Source organism: Capra hircus, chromosome 21 (genome assembly GCF_001704415.2).
Source record: "Capra hircus breed San Clemente chromosome 21, ASM170441v1, whole genome shotgun sequence".
Taxonomy (NCBI): Eukaryota; Metazoa; Chordata; class Mammalia; order Artiodactyla; family Bovidae; genus Capra; species Capra hircus.
In genome coordinates this window covers 32,703,941-32,717,148 of record NC_030828.1, presented here as the reverse complement: position 1 = coordinate 32,717,148, position 13,208 = coordinate 32,703,941, and the positions used below count along the sequence as shown (strand labels likewise).

The 13,208-nt window shown below is 45.8% G+C and overlaps 1 protein-coding gene across 3 annotated transcripts in view; it reads right to left on the bottom strand.

The window, feature by feature from the left end:
• Positions 1-13,208, bottom strand: part of SNUPN (snurportin 1) — a 43,361-nt gene that overhangs the window by 12,581 nt on the left and 17,572 nt on the right. Inside the window, exons 1-3 of one of the 3 annotated variants that reach the window (XM_005695120.2) lie at positions 4,741-5,130; positions 1,801-1,963; positions 65-212 (exon numbers count right to left, since the gene is read on the bottom strand). In XM_005695120.2, the coding sequence (XP_005695177.2) occupies positions 65-212; positions 1,801-1,958 (306 nt within the window). In that variant the 5' untranslated portion in view covers positions 1,959-1,963; positions 4,741-5,130. Of the gene's footprint in view, positions 1-64; positions 213-1,800; positions 1,964-2,810; positions 2,903-4,740; positions 5,131-13,208 lie in introns of those variants that run through there. The other 2 variants (XM_018066121.1, XM_018066122.1) reach the window with 2 other exon arrangements.

Sequence of the window (13,208 nt, the reverse complement as noted above, 5' to 3'; positions counted from 1 at the left end):
GAGCTCTGACTGCACAGTAAATGGAGCAGGACCAGCTACACCTAATCTTCTCTGGACCACTTACTTGATTAGCATAGCGCTTTGGTAACTCCTTGCCAGTGTCAATGTCCATTTCCTCATCATCTTTCTTTTCTTCTTCTTCTTCACTCTGCATCCCCGTCCAGTCATCTTCAGCCAGTCTTCTGGCATGGTTCACGTAATCCAGCCGCTTTCTGGAGGGGGGGAGAGGCAAAAGGCCAGGTCTTTATGTCTTACAGGAAGACACCCTACAATGTGACAGATGTAATTCAAAGTCTTTAAATTCAGGAGAAATTTGGAAATTGTGGTGGGAGTAAGAGATGATAGAATTTCCTTTGTAAGCCTTAACTAGTGACCACCTCCTCACAGACCTTAAATAGGAAACCCAGTTTAAGCACACTCGGCTTTCTTCAGAGTTTCCTAGGAACAAGCAAAGTACAGTATTTAAAGGAATTTTCAAGTTTTGCTAGTGGCTGATCCCACTCCCTCCCACTCCACCCTAGACGCCCATCTCCATGTAGGTGAGAGCTGACACTTCTCTGCCTGGCAGACTTCAGTCTGAAGGCTCTCAGGGACTGCAAGGAGGAAACGCTGGGATGCAGTGAGAAGTCTGAGATAGGGACAGCTTCTGCGGCTTTCTGAGAATCAGCAATGCATCTCTCCTAACTTTCAAAAAAGACCACTTAGAAGAGCCAAGGAAATCTAATAATAATGTATCAACATTTATTCATCAGCTGTAACAAGTATACTATAAGATGTGGGGAATTCCCTGGCAGTCCAGTGGTTAGGACTCGGCGTGTTCACCACTGTAGGCCTGGGTTCGATCCCAGGTCGGGGAACTAAGACCCTGCAAGCTGCTCAGTGTGACCAAAAAAAAAGAGTGAGAGAGAGAAAGGAACTTGATGTCTAAAAGACAGATTTTTCACCATGTACTCGTTTATGTATTGTGAATTTTGAACCATATGAATGTATTATCTATTCCAAACTAATTAATCACAATTAATTAACTGTGGAGGTTATGGAGAAGGAGCAATCTGAGAATGTAATCTGCAAGCAACCCAGAAGCCACAGGGAACCAGCTCTGCTACACACATCTAGCAATGAAGCAGTGGGCAAAATGGAGACTGCATCGAAACTGCAGCTGTTGACAGTTTCTCCTAATTCTTAATTCCTTACCTAGAAGAGGCCTGTGTTGCACTGAGAATAAAAGGACAGGCCTCGCCTTCAGCGCGGCCCAGTCTCAAACACTCGCTATCCTATAAACTCTCTTTCCCTGTTTATTCAGCTTGGCACTGAGGCTGAAGTGTATGGAAGACATTTCCTCAGATTCCCTGTGGAATTATTTGTCTGGAACTCCCAAGGGCTCCACAGAAACATCTGGGCTGAAGGAAGACAGGAAGCCCACACCAAAGCCAGAAGTCAGAGTGCAGGAGAAGCCACACAGGGAATGTGGGGAATCGAAGTCTGGGCGTGACTTTCATAAGCCCTTAAACTGCAAAGCTCAGTACTGCTGCCAGGAAAAAAGAAAAGAAAAAGTTAACCAGATAGTTGAGCTTTTGCTTTCAAACTTCAGTCTCTCCCTACTTCCTCGTCTTTTCCCAAGCTCTGGATGTCAAGGATGTCTACCTCTGCCGGGATTTATCCCTCCTGACCTTGTGAGCAAGAACAATCTACAGAGGGTCCACTTTGAAGGGGGTTCTGTAGAGACAAGCCTGGAGCCTCCTCTGTGGTTCACAGCTGCCAGCCTACAGAGAGAAGCTAAGGAGTTAAAACCTCTCTTACAATTTCTGCAGTTCCAGTAACTGGCGACGCCGCTCACTCTGCTCCAAGGAACTGTACTTGGACTTGTACTGGGACAGGCGGGGGTGTGGGGCGGCTGTGCTGTTCAGATCTTGAGACACAGAAAAGCTACCAGCCAGGGCTTGACTCAGTTCTTCCATCTTCCCTACAAAGGAAAACATAAGAAAACGGTTCATTCATTTTGTATCCCCTCCTGGGTACAGGCAGTTATGACGTAACATGATGGCTACATTCCTAAGAAACCTCACTTAATCCAAAATCACAATTATTTCCATCGGGAAAAAAAAGGAAATTAAAGGGTGAGCTACATATGAGCAAAAACTTTTTTCCTCAGATATTTTAATAATGATCATTTTGATAGTTCTGAGTGTATAAACTTCAACATCAATCACTAAGCACATCTACCTGGTGACTGAATCTAATTTTTGCTCTTTGTCATCATTCATCAGGGACCTTGTCACTAGTTCCTTCTTACTATCATTGACATTCAGTGATGTGATCAAATATCTAGTTTTTTCCTGAATAGTTCTAAAAATCTGTTTTTTGATAACTAATGTAATCGTCTTTTTAAGACAATTTTTTAAAAAGTAATTTCAGATGCAAGTTTGATGGGCTGTTTAGTTTTCTAATAAATGCCAACTCGCATCAAGAAAATTGAGCTCCAGGAGAAGTGCTGGTTCTGAAGCCTTGAGAGGAAGACAAGGAGCCAAAAACCCAAACCTGGCAGTTACTTTCTTGGTCTGCAGTTTGTTCTGTATGTTTGTTTGGGGCAGGCAGAAGCAAAGTTTCAAGGTCATATATGCAGGACTCACTTGGAAAAGAACTAGAATATGGAAGGCCACCTCCCAGTTAACACCAGCTGCCCTAAGAGTGTAAAGGACTAACCTGTGGCACATTCGGGAGACAGAGGGTAGATGTCACACTACAGACAGACTACCAAGGGCAACTCTAAAGAATGGGAGTGGAAAGAGACGACTTCACACTTCACTCACCCTTCCCTGAATGAAAGCACGGGGCAGTACTGAAGCTTGTCGCTGTTTAGTCTCTCAGTCAAATCTGACTCTTTGAAACCCTATGGACTGTATGTAGCCCACCAGGCTCCTCTGTCCATGGGATTTCCCAGGCAAGAACACTGGAGTGGGTTGCCACTTCCTGCTCCAGGGGATCTTCCCCACCCAGGGACAGAACCTGAATCTCCTGCTTAGCAGGTGTATTCTTTATTATTGAGCCACCCAAGAAGCCCTGCACAGGTGCTTACCCAAGGATTAAATGTGTGCCTCAGGGAATTCCCTGGTAGTCCAAAGGTTAGGACTCTGCTTTCCCTGCCCAGGGCTCAATCCTTGGTCTGGGAACTAAGATCCCACAAGCTGCTACAGCCAGGGGGAAAAAAGTGTGCCTCAGACTGTAAAAAAAACAGGAATATTTGGGAGAAGTTGGACTCACAGCTGGGCTGGCCCAACCCTTCAAGTTCTAGTACAAACCATAGGGCACCACTAGTGCTTAACTCCATCCCAGGCCAGGTCCAGCATCCAGACCAACAGGTTCATTTCAGAGCCTCCATAGTTAAAAATACAACTCTATGGGTCTCTACTTGGCAACGAGTTATTTTCCATTGCACACTTGAACTCAGATTTTATTTCTTAATTTATAGCACTAGGTTTTGTTTTGTTTTTTTTTTTTAATGCCTGCCCCAGGGTTTGTGGGATCTTAGTTCCTCAACCAGGGATGGAACCCCACTGTGAAAGCACCAAGTCCTAACCACTGGACAGCCAGAGAATTCCCTAGTGTTTTTTTTTCTTTCTAATTTGAAAGGACATTTTGTGTGTGTGTGGTTAAAAACCCATGACATAAAGTTTACCACTTAATCATTAAGTGTACAATCCAGTTGTGTTAATTACATTCACTGTTGTGCAAGCAATTTCCAGAACTCTCCACTCTTGCAAAATGGAACCTTTATACCCACTAAACATGAATGGAAAAAAAAAACAAAACAAGTTTATCAGTATGGATTTGAGGCGTACTGACACGTATATGTTATGCAACTGGGGGTGGCCATTCATGGTGGAGGTTAGGTGGTACTTAGGATTCTAAATTGTATGCTATTTTCTGTATTTTTCTATACTTCTGTGTAAGTCTGAACACTTCCATAATAAAAACTTTAAGATATTAATTATGTCTTCGGTTTACCGAAGTAATGACCAAACCAAAAATACATTTATTAGGCCTCATCATGCCTTATCGTGGTGTGGGCTCATGCTCTGCCAAAAACTATACAATCCTTAAAACTGATGCGTTGTATACTGGGGTGGGGCGGCTCCCCCCCCCGCCCCGCTCCCCAGGACCACGCTTTTATGGCTGTCCTTGGCTAGCTCCTGCTCTTATCAACCCATTCTTCGGATGGAGATAACTCAAGGGTTTTGACTTGGCGGTCTCATCCTCCACCTGCATTCATCCTCTAACTCAATTTCCGACCAGCTAAGGCCTCTCCTCCGAGCTCCAGACCCCGCGTGTTCCCCGCCACGGCTCCTTCCTCCTTTCCCTCCCCCTCCGGGGACCCCGGCGTCGAATCCTCCAGCCCAGGATTTGGGCTTCCTCGGCGTCTCCCACTGGGCTTCAGTTCGGGGGCCTCTACCTGCTCCACTCGACAGTCCTCCCCGCCACATCCCCGCACTGTTTTTCTCTATGGACCGAGTGCATGACTCGTCCCTCCCCCACAAAAGTATCCCCGAGGGGTCCTGGCTAGACAGCCGGGAACTTGAGAGTGGAAGCCCGCCCAAGGAGAGGCCCCGGCCTCGCTCGGCACCCCCACCCAGATCATGCCTCGGGAGGCCAGGAGCGTGGAGCCGGCCCGAGGGAGTCACGGCCGGGAGCCTAGGGACAATTGCGGAGCCGACGAGGCCCAGGCTCGAACTCAGGACTCACCAGGCCGAGGTGACGATTCCACGCGCAGCCTCCACCACCGCCGGGCCGACCAATCAGCTGCCGTGAGAGAGCCGGCACCGCCCCCTTGGCAGCCGCCGGGCCCACCCACCTGGCGCTGGTAGTTTCCGGCTCCTCCCGCCGTTGAGAACGCTGGGAGTTACTCTGCGGTTCGGTCACAGGTTTGCGGTTACTTCCTTCCTTAACGGCTGGGTATTTTCCAGTCCGCTTGGATTTGGGGTCCGCCTTTTGCTTTTGTGTTGTGACCCGCCTGCAAGGTGACTTGGCTGGGCCGAGGCCTCACTCCTTGGCACAAGCTGCTCCAGGTTACTTTGGCTAACAGCAGGAACTCCGATCTCGTAGCCGGGCATTCAAGTTCCTCCAGCGCCTGCGTCCTGTCGCCTCCCCCAGATCCGCACAGTCCTTAAGGGTCCAGCTGCAGTCCGCTCCCACTCCCCTGCCCGTGCTTATACAGGCAATGCAAGTTGCCCTGAATGACTGCCTCCTCCCCACCCGCCCCGCAGATCCCTAAGTCTCAGTCGTCCCCTCCCCATTTCCTCCTTAGAACACTGGAAACCTTGATTACAGCCCGTTAGTCGGCTGTGAGCTTGGCAATGGTAGGGACCTGGTTTGATTTCTGCCTCCGGCAAACGGCAAGGTACTGGTGGAGGAATGATTGAATTGGTGCTAAGGGTAGAGGGAAGCAGCTGAGGTTTAGGAAGTTAATCAAACTAGACAGCAGCCTTTGTAAACTAGGACTGCAGAGATGCAAAATAGAAATGTGAATAGCCATTTATTGAATACTTACTTTGAGGCGGATACCGTGTTTCACACGCCCTATCTTAAGCTTACAGTAATGCAAGGAGACTGAAGCGAGAGTGGAAGTGACACAGCTTTTGAGCCAAATAGTAAGTTTGCGGCATGGTTGTCTTACAGGGAAGTTGAATATTTCTATACTACAGAAACAGTGTTGGCACATTTTGAGTCCAAGGAATGCCAAGGTGTGGATTTGTTGCATATTATATACACGATTCCATCCTTTTGGAGTTCAGATTGATGGAAGGGCAGAGGGGTCCTGGAAGACCAATTTAAAAAAAAATTTAGAATTTATATAGGTGAGCTTTAAGTTGCAATGATTAGGCTGTGCACTAGGTTATTTGGTGCATTGGCAGATAAAAGCTGATTTATGAGACTGACTTTGACACCAGGATATTAAGTATTTTGTGTCTTGGAACCACAATTCTCTACCCACCACCACGGAGGTCACAGAAAATAAAAGCCCTATACATTGGAGGAAAATAGACTGACATGGACAAACTCATGCACTGAGGTCCAAGAGAACGGCTCCAGTCCATCATTCACACCAGATGAATAACTTCCCATGTCACTGAAAAAAACAAACTAAATGGCTCTCAGCCCAGGGGCTCATCTGGGGCCAGTTTACCATAAGGGGAACTATGCTCTGCCTGCAACAATGATACCATAACTGTAGACTCGCACTCCACAAGGTTGGCCACATACACCTGTATTTAATGTCTTTAAACCCAATTTACTTTTTAGAAAAGCCTAGTACTTTAATTGTGCCCATCTTTGCATGATATGTTCCCTTGGTATCTCTATCTTGAGATCTCTAGTCTTTCTCATTCCATTGTTTTCCTCTGTTTCTTTGCATTGGTCACTGAGGAAGGTTTTCATATCTCTCCTTGCTATTCTTTGGAATTCTGCATTCAAATGGGTATATCTTTCCTTTTCTCCTTTGCCTTTAACTTCTTTTTTCAGGTATTTGTAAGGCCTCCTCAGACAACCATTTTGCCTTTTTGCATTTCTTTTCCTTGGGGATGGTCTTGATCACTGCCTCCTGTACAATGTCACAAACCTCCGTCCATGGTTCTTCAGGCACTCTGTCTATCAATAAAGGACAGAAATGGTGTGGACCTAACAGAAGCAGAAATATTAAGAAGAGGTGGCAAGCATACACAGAACAACTATACAAAAAAGATCTTCATGACCCAGATAACCACGACGGTGTGATCACTCACCTAGATCCAGACATCCTGGAATTCAAAGTCAAGTGGGCCTTAGGAAGCATCACTACAAACAAAGCTAGTGGAGGAGATGGAATTCCAGTTGAGCTATTTAAAATCCTAAAAGATGATGCTGTGAAAGTGCTGCACTCAATATGCCAGCAAATTTGGAAAATTCCGCAGTGGCCACAGGACTGGAAAAGGTCAGTTTTCATTCCAATCCCAAAGAAAGACAATTCCAAAGAATGCTCAAACTACCACACAGTTGCACTCATCTCACATGCTAGCAAAGTAACGCTCAAAATTCTCCAAGACAGGCTTCAACAGTACGTGAACTGTGAACTTCCAGATGTTCAAGCTTGATTTAGAAAGGCAGAGAAACCAGAGATCAAATTTCTAACATCTGTTGAATCATTGAAAAAGCAAGAGAGTTCCAGAAAAACATCTATTTCTGCTTTATTATGCCAAAGCCTTTGACTGTGTGGATCACAACAAATTGGAAAATTCTTCAAGAGATGGGAATACCAGACCACTTTATCTGCCTCCTGAGAAGTCAGAAGCAGGTCAGGAAGCAACAGTTAGAACTGGACATGGAACAACAGACTGGTTCCAAATCAGGAAAGGAGTATGTCAAGGCTATATATTGTCACCCTGCTTATTTAAATTACATTCAGAGTACATCACTCGAAACGCCGGGCTGGATGAAGCACAAACTGGAATCAAGATTGCTGGGCGAAATGTCAATAACCTCAGATACCCAGATGACACTACCCTTATGGCAGAAAGAGAAGAGGAACTAAAGAGCCTCTTGTTGAAAGTGAAAGAGGAGAATGAAAAAGTTGGCTTAAAGCTCAACGTTCAGAAAACTAAGATCATGGCATCTGGTCCCATCACTTCATGGCAAATAGATGGGGAAACAATGGAAACAGTGAGAGACTTTATATTTGGGGGCTGCAAAATCACTGCAGATGGTGAATGCAGCCATGAAATTAAAAGATGCTTGCTCCTTGGAAGAAAAGCTATGACCAGCCTAGATAGTATATTAAAAAGCAGAGACATTACTTTGCAAAGGTCCATCTAAGCTATGGTTTTTCCAGTAGTCATGTATGGATGTGAGATTTCGACTATAAAGAAAGCCAAGCGCTGAAAAATTGATGCTTTTGAACTGTGGTGTTGGAGAAGACTCTTGAGAGTCCCTTGGACAGCAAGGAGTTCCAACCATTTCATCCTAAAGGAAATCAGTCCTGAATATTCATTGGAAAGACTGATGCTGAAGCGGAAACTCCCATACTTTGGCCACCTGATCCGCAGAACTGACTCTTTGGAAAAGACCCTGATGTTGGGAAAAATTGAAGGCAGGAGAAGGGGACAGCAGAGGACGAGATGGTTGGATGGCATCACCAACTCGATGGACATGAGTCTGAGCAAGCTCTGGGAGTTGGTGATGGACAGGGACTGGTGAGCTGCAGTCCATGGGGTCTCAAAGAGTCAGACATGACTGAGCAACCGAACAACCAGTGGTTAGGACTCTTGAGTTTTGTTTTTTCTATTTTGATTCATTTTTGTTGATTATTTATCGGTTGTGCTGGGTCTTCATCACTGTAAGTGGCGGCAAGTTGTGGCAAGCAGGGGCTGCTCTCATTGCTTTGGCTTCTTGTTGCAGAACTTGCGCTCCAGGGCATGCAGCCTCAGTAGCTGCAGTGCACCGGCTTAGTTGCCCTGAGGCATGTGGAATCTTCCCAGTTTAGTCACTCAGTCGTGTCCGACTGTCACTTTTTTTTTTTTTAACTGAATTGTTCTCCTTTATAAATATAATGGAACGCTTCACAGATTTGCATGGCATCCTTGCGCAGGGGCCATGCTAATCTTCTCTGTATCGTTCCAATTTTAGTATATGTGCTGCCGAAGCGAGCACTTGACTGTCACTCTTTCGTCCCCTTATCCTCCTGCCTTCAGTCTTTCCCAGCATCAGGGTCTTTTCTAAAGAGTCGGCTCTTCGCATCAGGTGGCCCAAGTATTGCAACTTCAGCATCTTCCCGGACTGGGGATCAAACTGGCAAGCAGATTCCCAACCACTGGACCACCTGTTAGAGAAGTCTGTTAGAACGCTGATCTTTCACCACCCAGGATCCCATAAGCCTTGAGACATGACCAAAAAAAAAAAAAAAGCAAATTCTCAGGCCCACTCCAGACCTCTTAAATCAGAAACTCAAAAGGAATGGGAAGCATCTCTTTTCCCAAGCTCTCCGAGTGATTCTGATCCCTGCTCATGTTGATAACTGCTCTAAGCCATAAGTGTATGGAACTTGGAGCCAGCAGCAAGCAAATCCAAGGTGCATATGTTTGTAAATAAGTGACTGGGGTTTCAATAGTGGCTCAGTGGTAAAGAATCCGCCTGTCAATACATGAAACATGGGTTCGATCCCTGATCTGGGAAGATCCCACGTGCCATGGAGCAACTGAGCCTGTGGCCTACAACTATTGAGCCTGTGCTATGGAACCTGGGAGCCGCAATTACTGAAGCCTGCAGGCTCCAGAGCCTGTGCTCCAACAAGAGAAGCCACAGTGCGAAGTCTGTGCACGGAAACTAGATAGTAGCCCTTGCTTGCCACAGCTAAAGAAAAGCGTGAGCAGCAAGGAAGACCCAGCACAGCCGAAATAAATAAAAATATTTTAAAAACTTAAATAACTAGAACTGACAAAAAAAAAAAAAAAAAAAGAACCAGAACTGAAACAACTGAAACTGTAAGACTTGTAGAAGAAACCACAAGGGAAAATCTTTATGACATTGAATTTGCCAGTGGTTTCTTGGTTATGACACCGAAAGCACAGGCAACAGAAGAAAAAGGTAGATAAATTGGATTCCATCAAAAGTAAAAACTTCTGTACATCAAAGGACACTATGGGGAATTCCCTGGCAGTCCAGTGATTAGGACTCTGTGCTTCCACTCCCAGGGGCCCAGGTTCAATCCCGGTTGGGGAACTAAGATTCCCTAAAGCCACATGGCGTGGCCAAAAAACAAACAAACAAACAAACCCAGAAAGCAAAAATAAACAAGGACGTTGTCAAGAGTGAATAGACAACCTACAGAGAAAATTTTGTAAATCAAATATCTGACAAATGGCTAGTATCCAGAATATAAAAAAGAACTACAGCTCAACCAAAAAGACCTAACTTAAAACAGGCAGGAGGGGACTTCCTTGTTGGTACAGTGGGTGAGTCTGCCTGCCGATGCAGGGGACGTGGATTTGGTCCGGGCTCTGGGGAGATACCACGTGCCTCAGACAGCTAAGCCCACGCACCACAACTACTGAAGCCCACACTCTGGAGCCTACGAGCTGCAGCTTCTGAAGCCAGCAGGTCCTTGAACCGGTGCTCTGAAACAAGAGAAACCACAACTAGAGAGTAGCCCCTTCTCGACACAACTAGAGAAAGCCCGCAAGCAGCAGGGAGAATCCAGCACAGCCATAAAAAAAAAAAAAACAAACATAAAGTAGCCCAAGGGAAGAAGCCCAGATCTAAGATTTTCCATTGCCCTCTCCCTATGGGGTCAGGACAGTATTTTTCTGCTAGCTTCCATGGATGACAATATGTACAGAATGCTGCCACCTAGAGAAGATCACCAGGCCAGAGTCTTTATTGAGGCTCCATTACATAGAAATGGTTAACTCTTAAAATAGGTAGCTAGTTGGAATTTGCTATATGACTCAGGGGGCTCAAACCAGTGCTCTCTGACGACCTAGAGGGATGGGAAGGGGTGGGAGGTGGGAGGGAGGTTCAAGAGAGAAAGGACATATGTATACCCATGGCTGATCCATGTTGAAGTATGGCAGAAATCAATACAACATTGTAAAGCAATTATTAAAAATAAATTAAAAAATAAATGGTTAACTGTCCACCTCGGGGCAGTTTTCAACCCCTTCAAGACTCCAGCTATTACTCCAAAACTCCCACCCTTCATCATGGTGTGGGTGTGGCTCACAGCCCCACCCTAACTCACACTGCTGTTATCTGACCCTGCCAAGGGCACCAGGCAAACAAAGATATTCCTATCAGACATGACAGTCCAAAGGTTTACAGATTAGCTCCCAGAAGAAAGGGTGATGACCTTTTGGGGCAAAGTTGTATTCTTTTTTTCTTTTTTAATATTTGTTTGTTTATTTGATTTCCCCGGTGGCTCAGACAGTAAAGCATCTGCCTGCAGTGCAGGAGACCTGGGTTTGATCCCTGAGTTGGGAAGATCCCCTGGAGAAGGAAATGGCAACCCACTCCAGTATTCTTGCCTGGAAAATTCCATAGACTGAGGAGATTGGTAGGCTACAGTCCATGGGGTCACAGAGAGTTGGACACAACTGAGTGATTTCACTTTTTTTTTGTTTATTTTAGCTGTGGTGGATCTTTCTTTATTCGTTGTGACATGTGGATTGTTTTTTGTTTTTTATTTGCAGTATGAGAACTCTTAGTTGTGGTTCATGGGATTTAGTTTCCTGACTGGGAATTGAACCCAGGGCCCTGGCATTGGGAACACAGAGTGTTAGCCACTGAACCACCACGGAAGTCCCCAAAGTTAAATTCTTTACTACACCCTAATACCAGTGGGAAGTGGCTATGGTAAATGGTGTGGTAACAGTTCAGAATGACCAGACCCTGGGAGACCCAGAGTGAGGCCTGTTAGATTCTCCTCTGGGTTGCTCAGCTCCCAAACCCTCAGCTGCTAGTAAGTCCAGAAATGTGAACAGCCAGCTTACTGTAGCCTCTGTCTTCTTCAGATAGGGACCGTGACTTCTCTATACTAATTTCTCACGAGCTTTGAGAGCACCACGCCTATCACCAGGGCAGGAGCTAAGGAGAGACAAATGAAGGGTGCAAAATTTAAGCAGGTGCTCATTTTTGGGGGTCTAGCAAGTGCCCTGGGTGCCTTCTCCCCTTTAAAAAATATATATTTATATGGCTGCACCAGATCTTAGTTGCAGTATGCAGGATACAGTTCCCTGTTGTTGTTTAGTTGCTAAGTTGTGTCCAACTCTTTGCGATCCTATGGACCATAGCCCGCCAGGCTCTTCTGTCCATGGGATTTTCCAGGCAAGAATACTGGAGTGGGTTGCCATTTTTCTCTCAAGGGGATTTTCCCAGTCTAGGGATTGAACCTGTGTCTTTTGCTTGGCATGTGGTTTCTTTACCACTGAGCCACATGGGAAGCCCACATTTAAGGCTGAGTTGTGAGGCATGAAGGATCTTAGTTTCCCGACCAGGGATCAAACCTCTGCTCCCTGCATTGGGAGCTCACTAGATCACTAGACAAGTCCCTCCTTTGCCTCACTTTGATCCAGCCCAGCTGGTCACTACAAAGAGGCTAAATTTGAAGCAGTTATTAAGCATCTACTGTATGCAAGGCCTCATCCTGGGGCTCATGGTGATGACACAGGTAATTTTCCATGATGCCTGAGCCACACTCTTGGGCAGTCACACTAGCCACAGGCAACTTGAGACTAATGTTAAAATACCATGCAAGTTAACTGCTGCTGCTGGGGGATGAGACAAATGCATCTCAGCCAAGCTGCCAGTTTTCACAGCCAAGACCAGCTGACAGCCAGCCAGCCTACCCCCAGACTTAAGAGACAGCATAGTCAAAAGTCAGCAGAGTCATTAATCCAATACACATTCAATCACAGAATCTAAGTGAGCCCAGCAAAGATCTGAAGTGCCAGGTGACCTGCAAATTCATGAGCTAAATCAATGCTTACTGTTTTAACTCTGAGTTTTGGGTTGGGTTTGTTATACACCATTATTGAGGCGATAGATAACTGATACAGAAATTGGCCAGACCAAACCAACACAATAATGTGAAGCAATTATCCTTTGATTAAAAAAAAAAAAAAAATTGCTCAGCCCAGAAGTGCATGTGACTAAGTAGGCACAGAACTGGGCAATACCAAAAGCTCTGACCTAAGTACTTACAGAATGAGGCCTGAGCTCTCTTCTTCCCTTTTGTTGCTACTCCTCTGGCTTGTACAGCTCCCAAACCCTCAGTTGCTCTTGACTACTTTGGTCAGAGACATTTTTACCTTGACATAGCTCACAGGCCTCAGGCGGAATGGCAGCCTGGGAGCTGCTTTTATCCACAACGTTCCCAGGTCAGCTTGGTCCTGTAATTTTTTTTTTTTTTTGGCTACGCCACAGGGCACGTGGGATCTTGATTTCCCAACCAGGGATCGAACCCACGGCCCGTTTTGGAAGCTCAGAAGTCTTAACCACTGGGCTGCCAGGGAAGTCCCAGTCCTATTGTTTTGATTCTTCAGATCCAGCCAGAGACTCTTGGACATCCCTTGACAGTGAAGCCTGCCCAGGAGTCCATCTGGGCACACAAGCTCATTAGAGGGCTTTCTGATATCGTCACATTATCTTCATTTCACAGATGAGCAAACAAGGCTCTGAGGTGGGAGGAA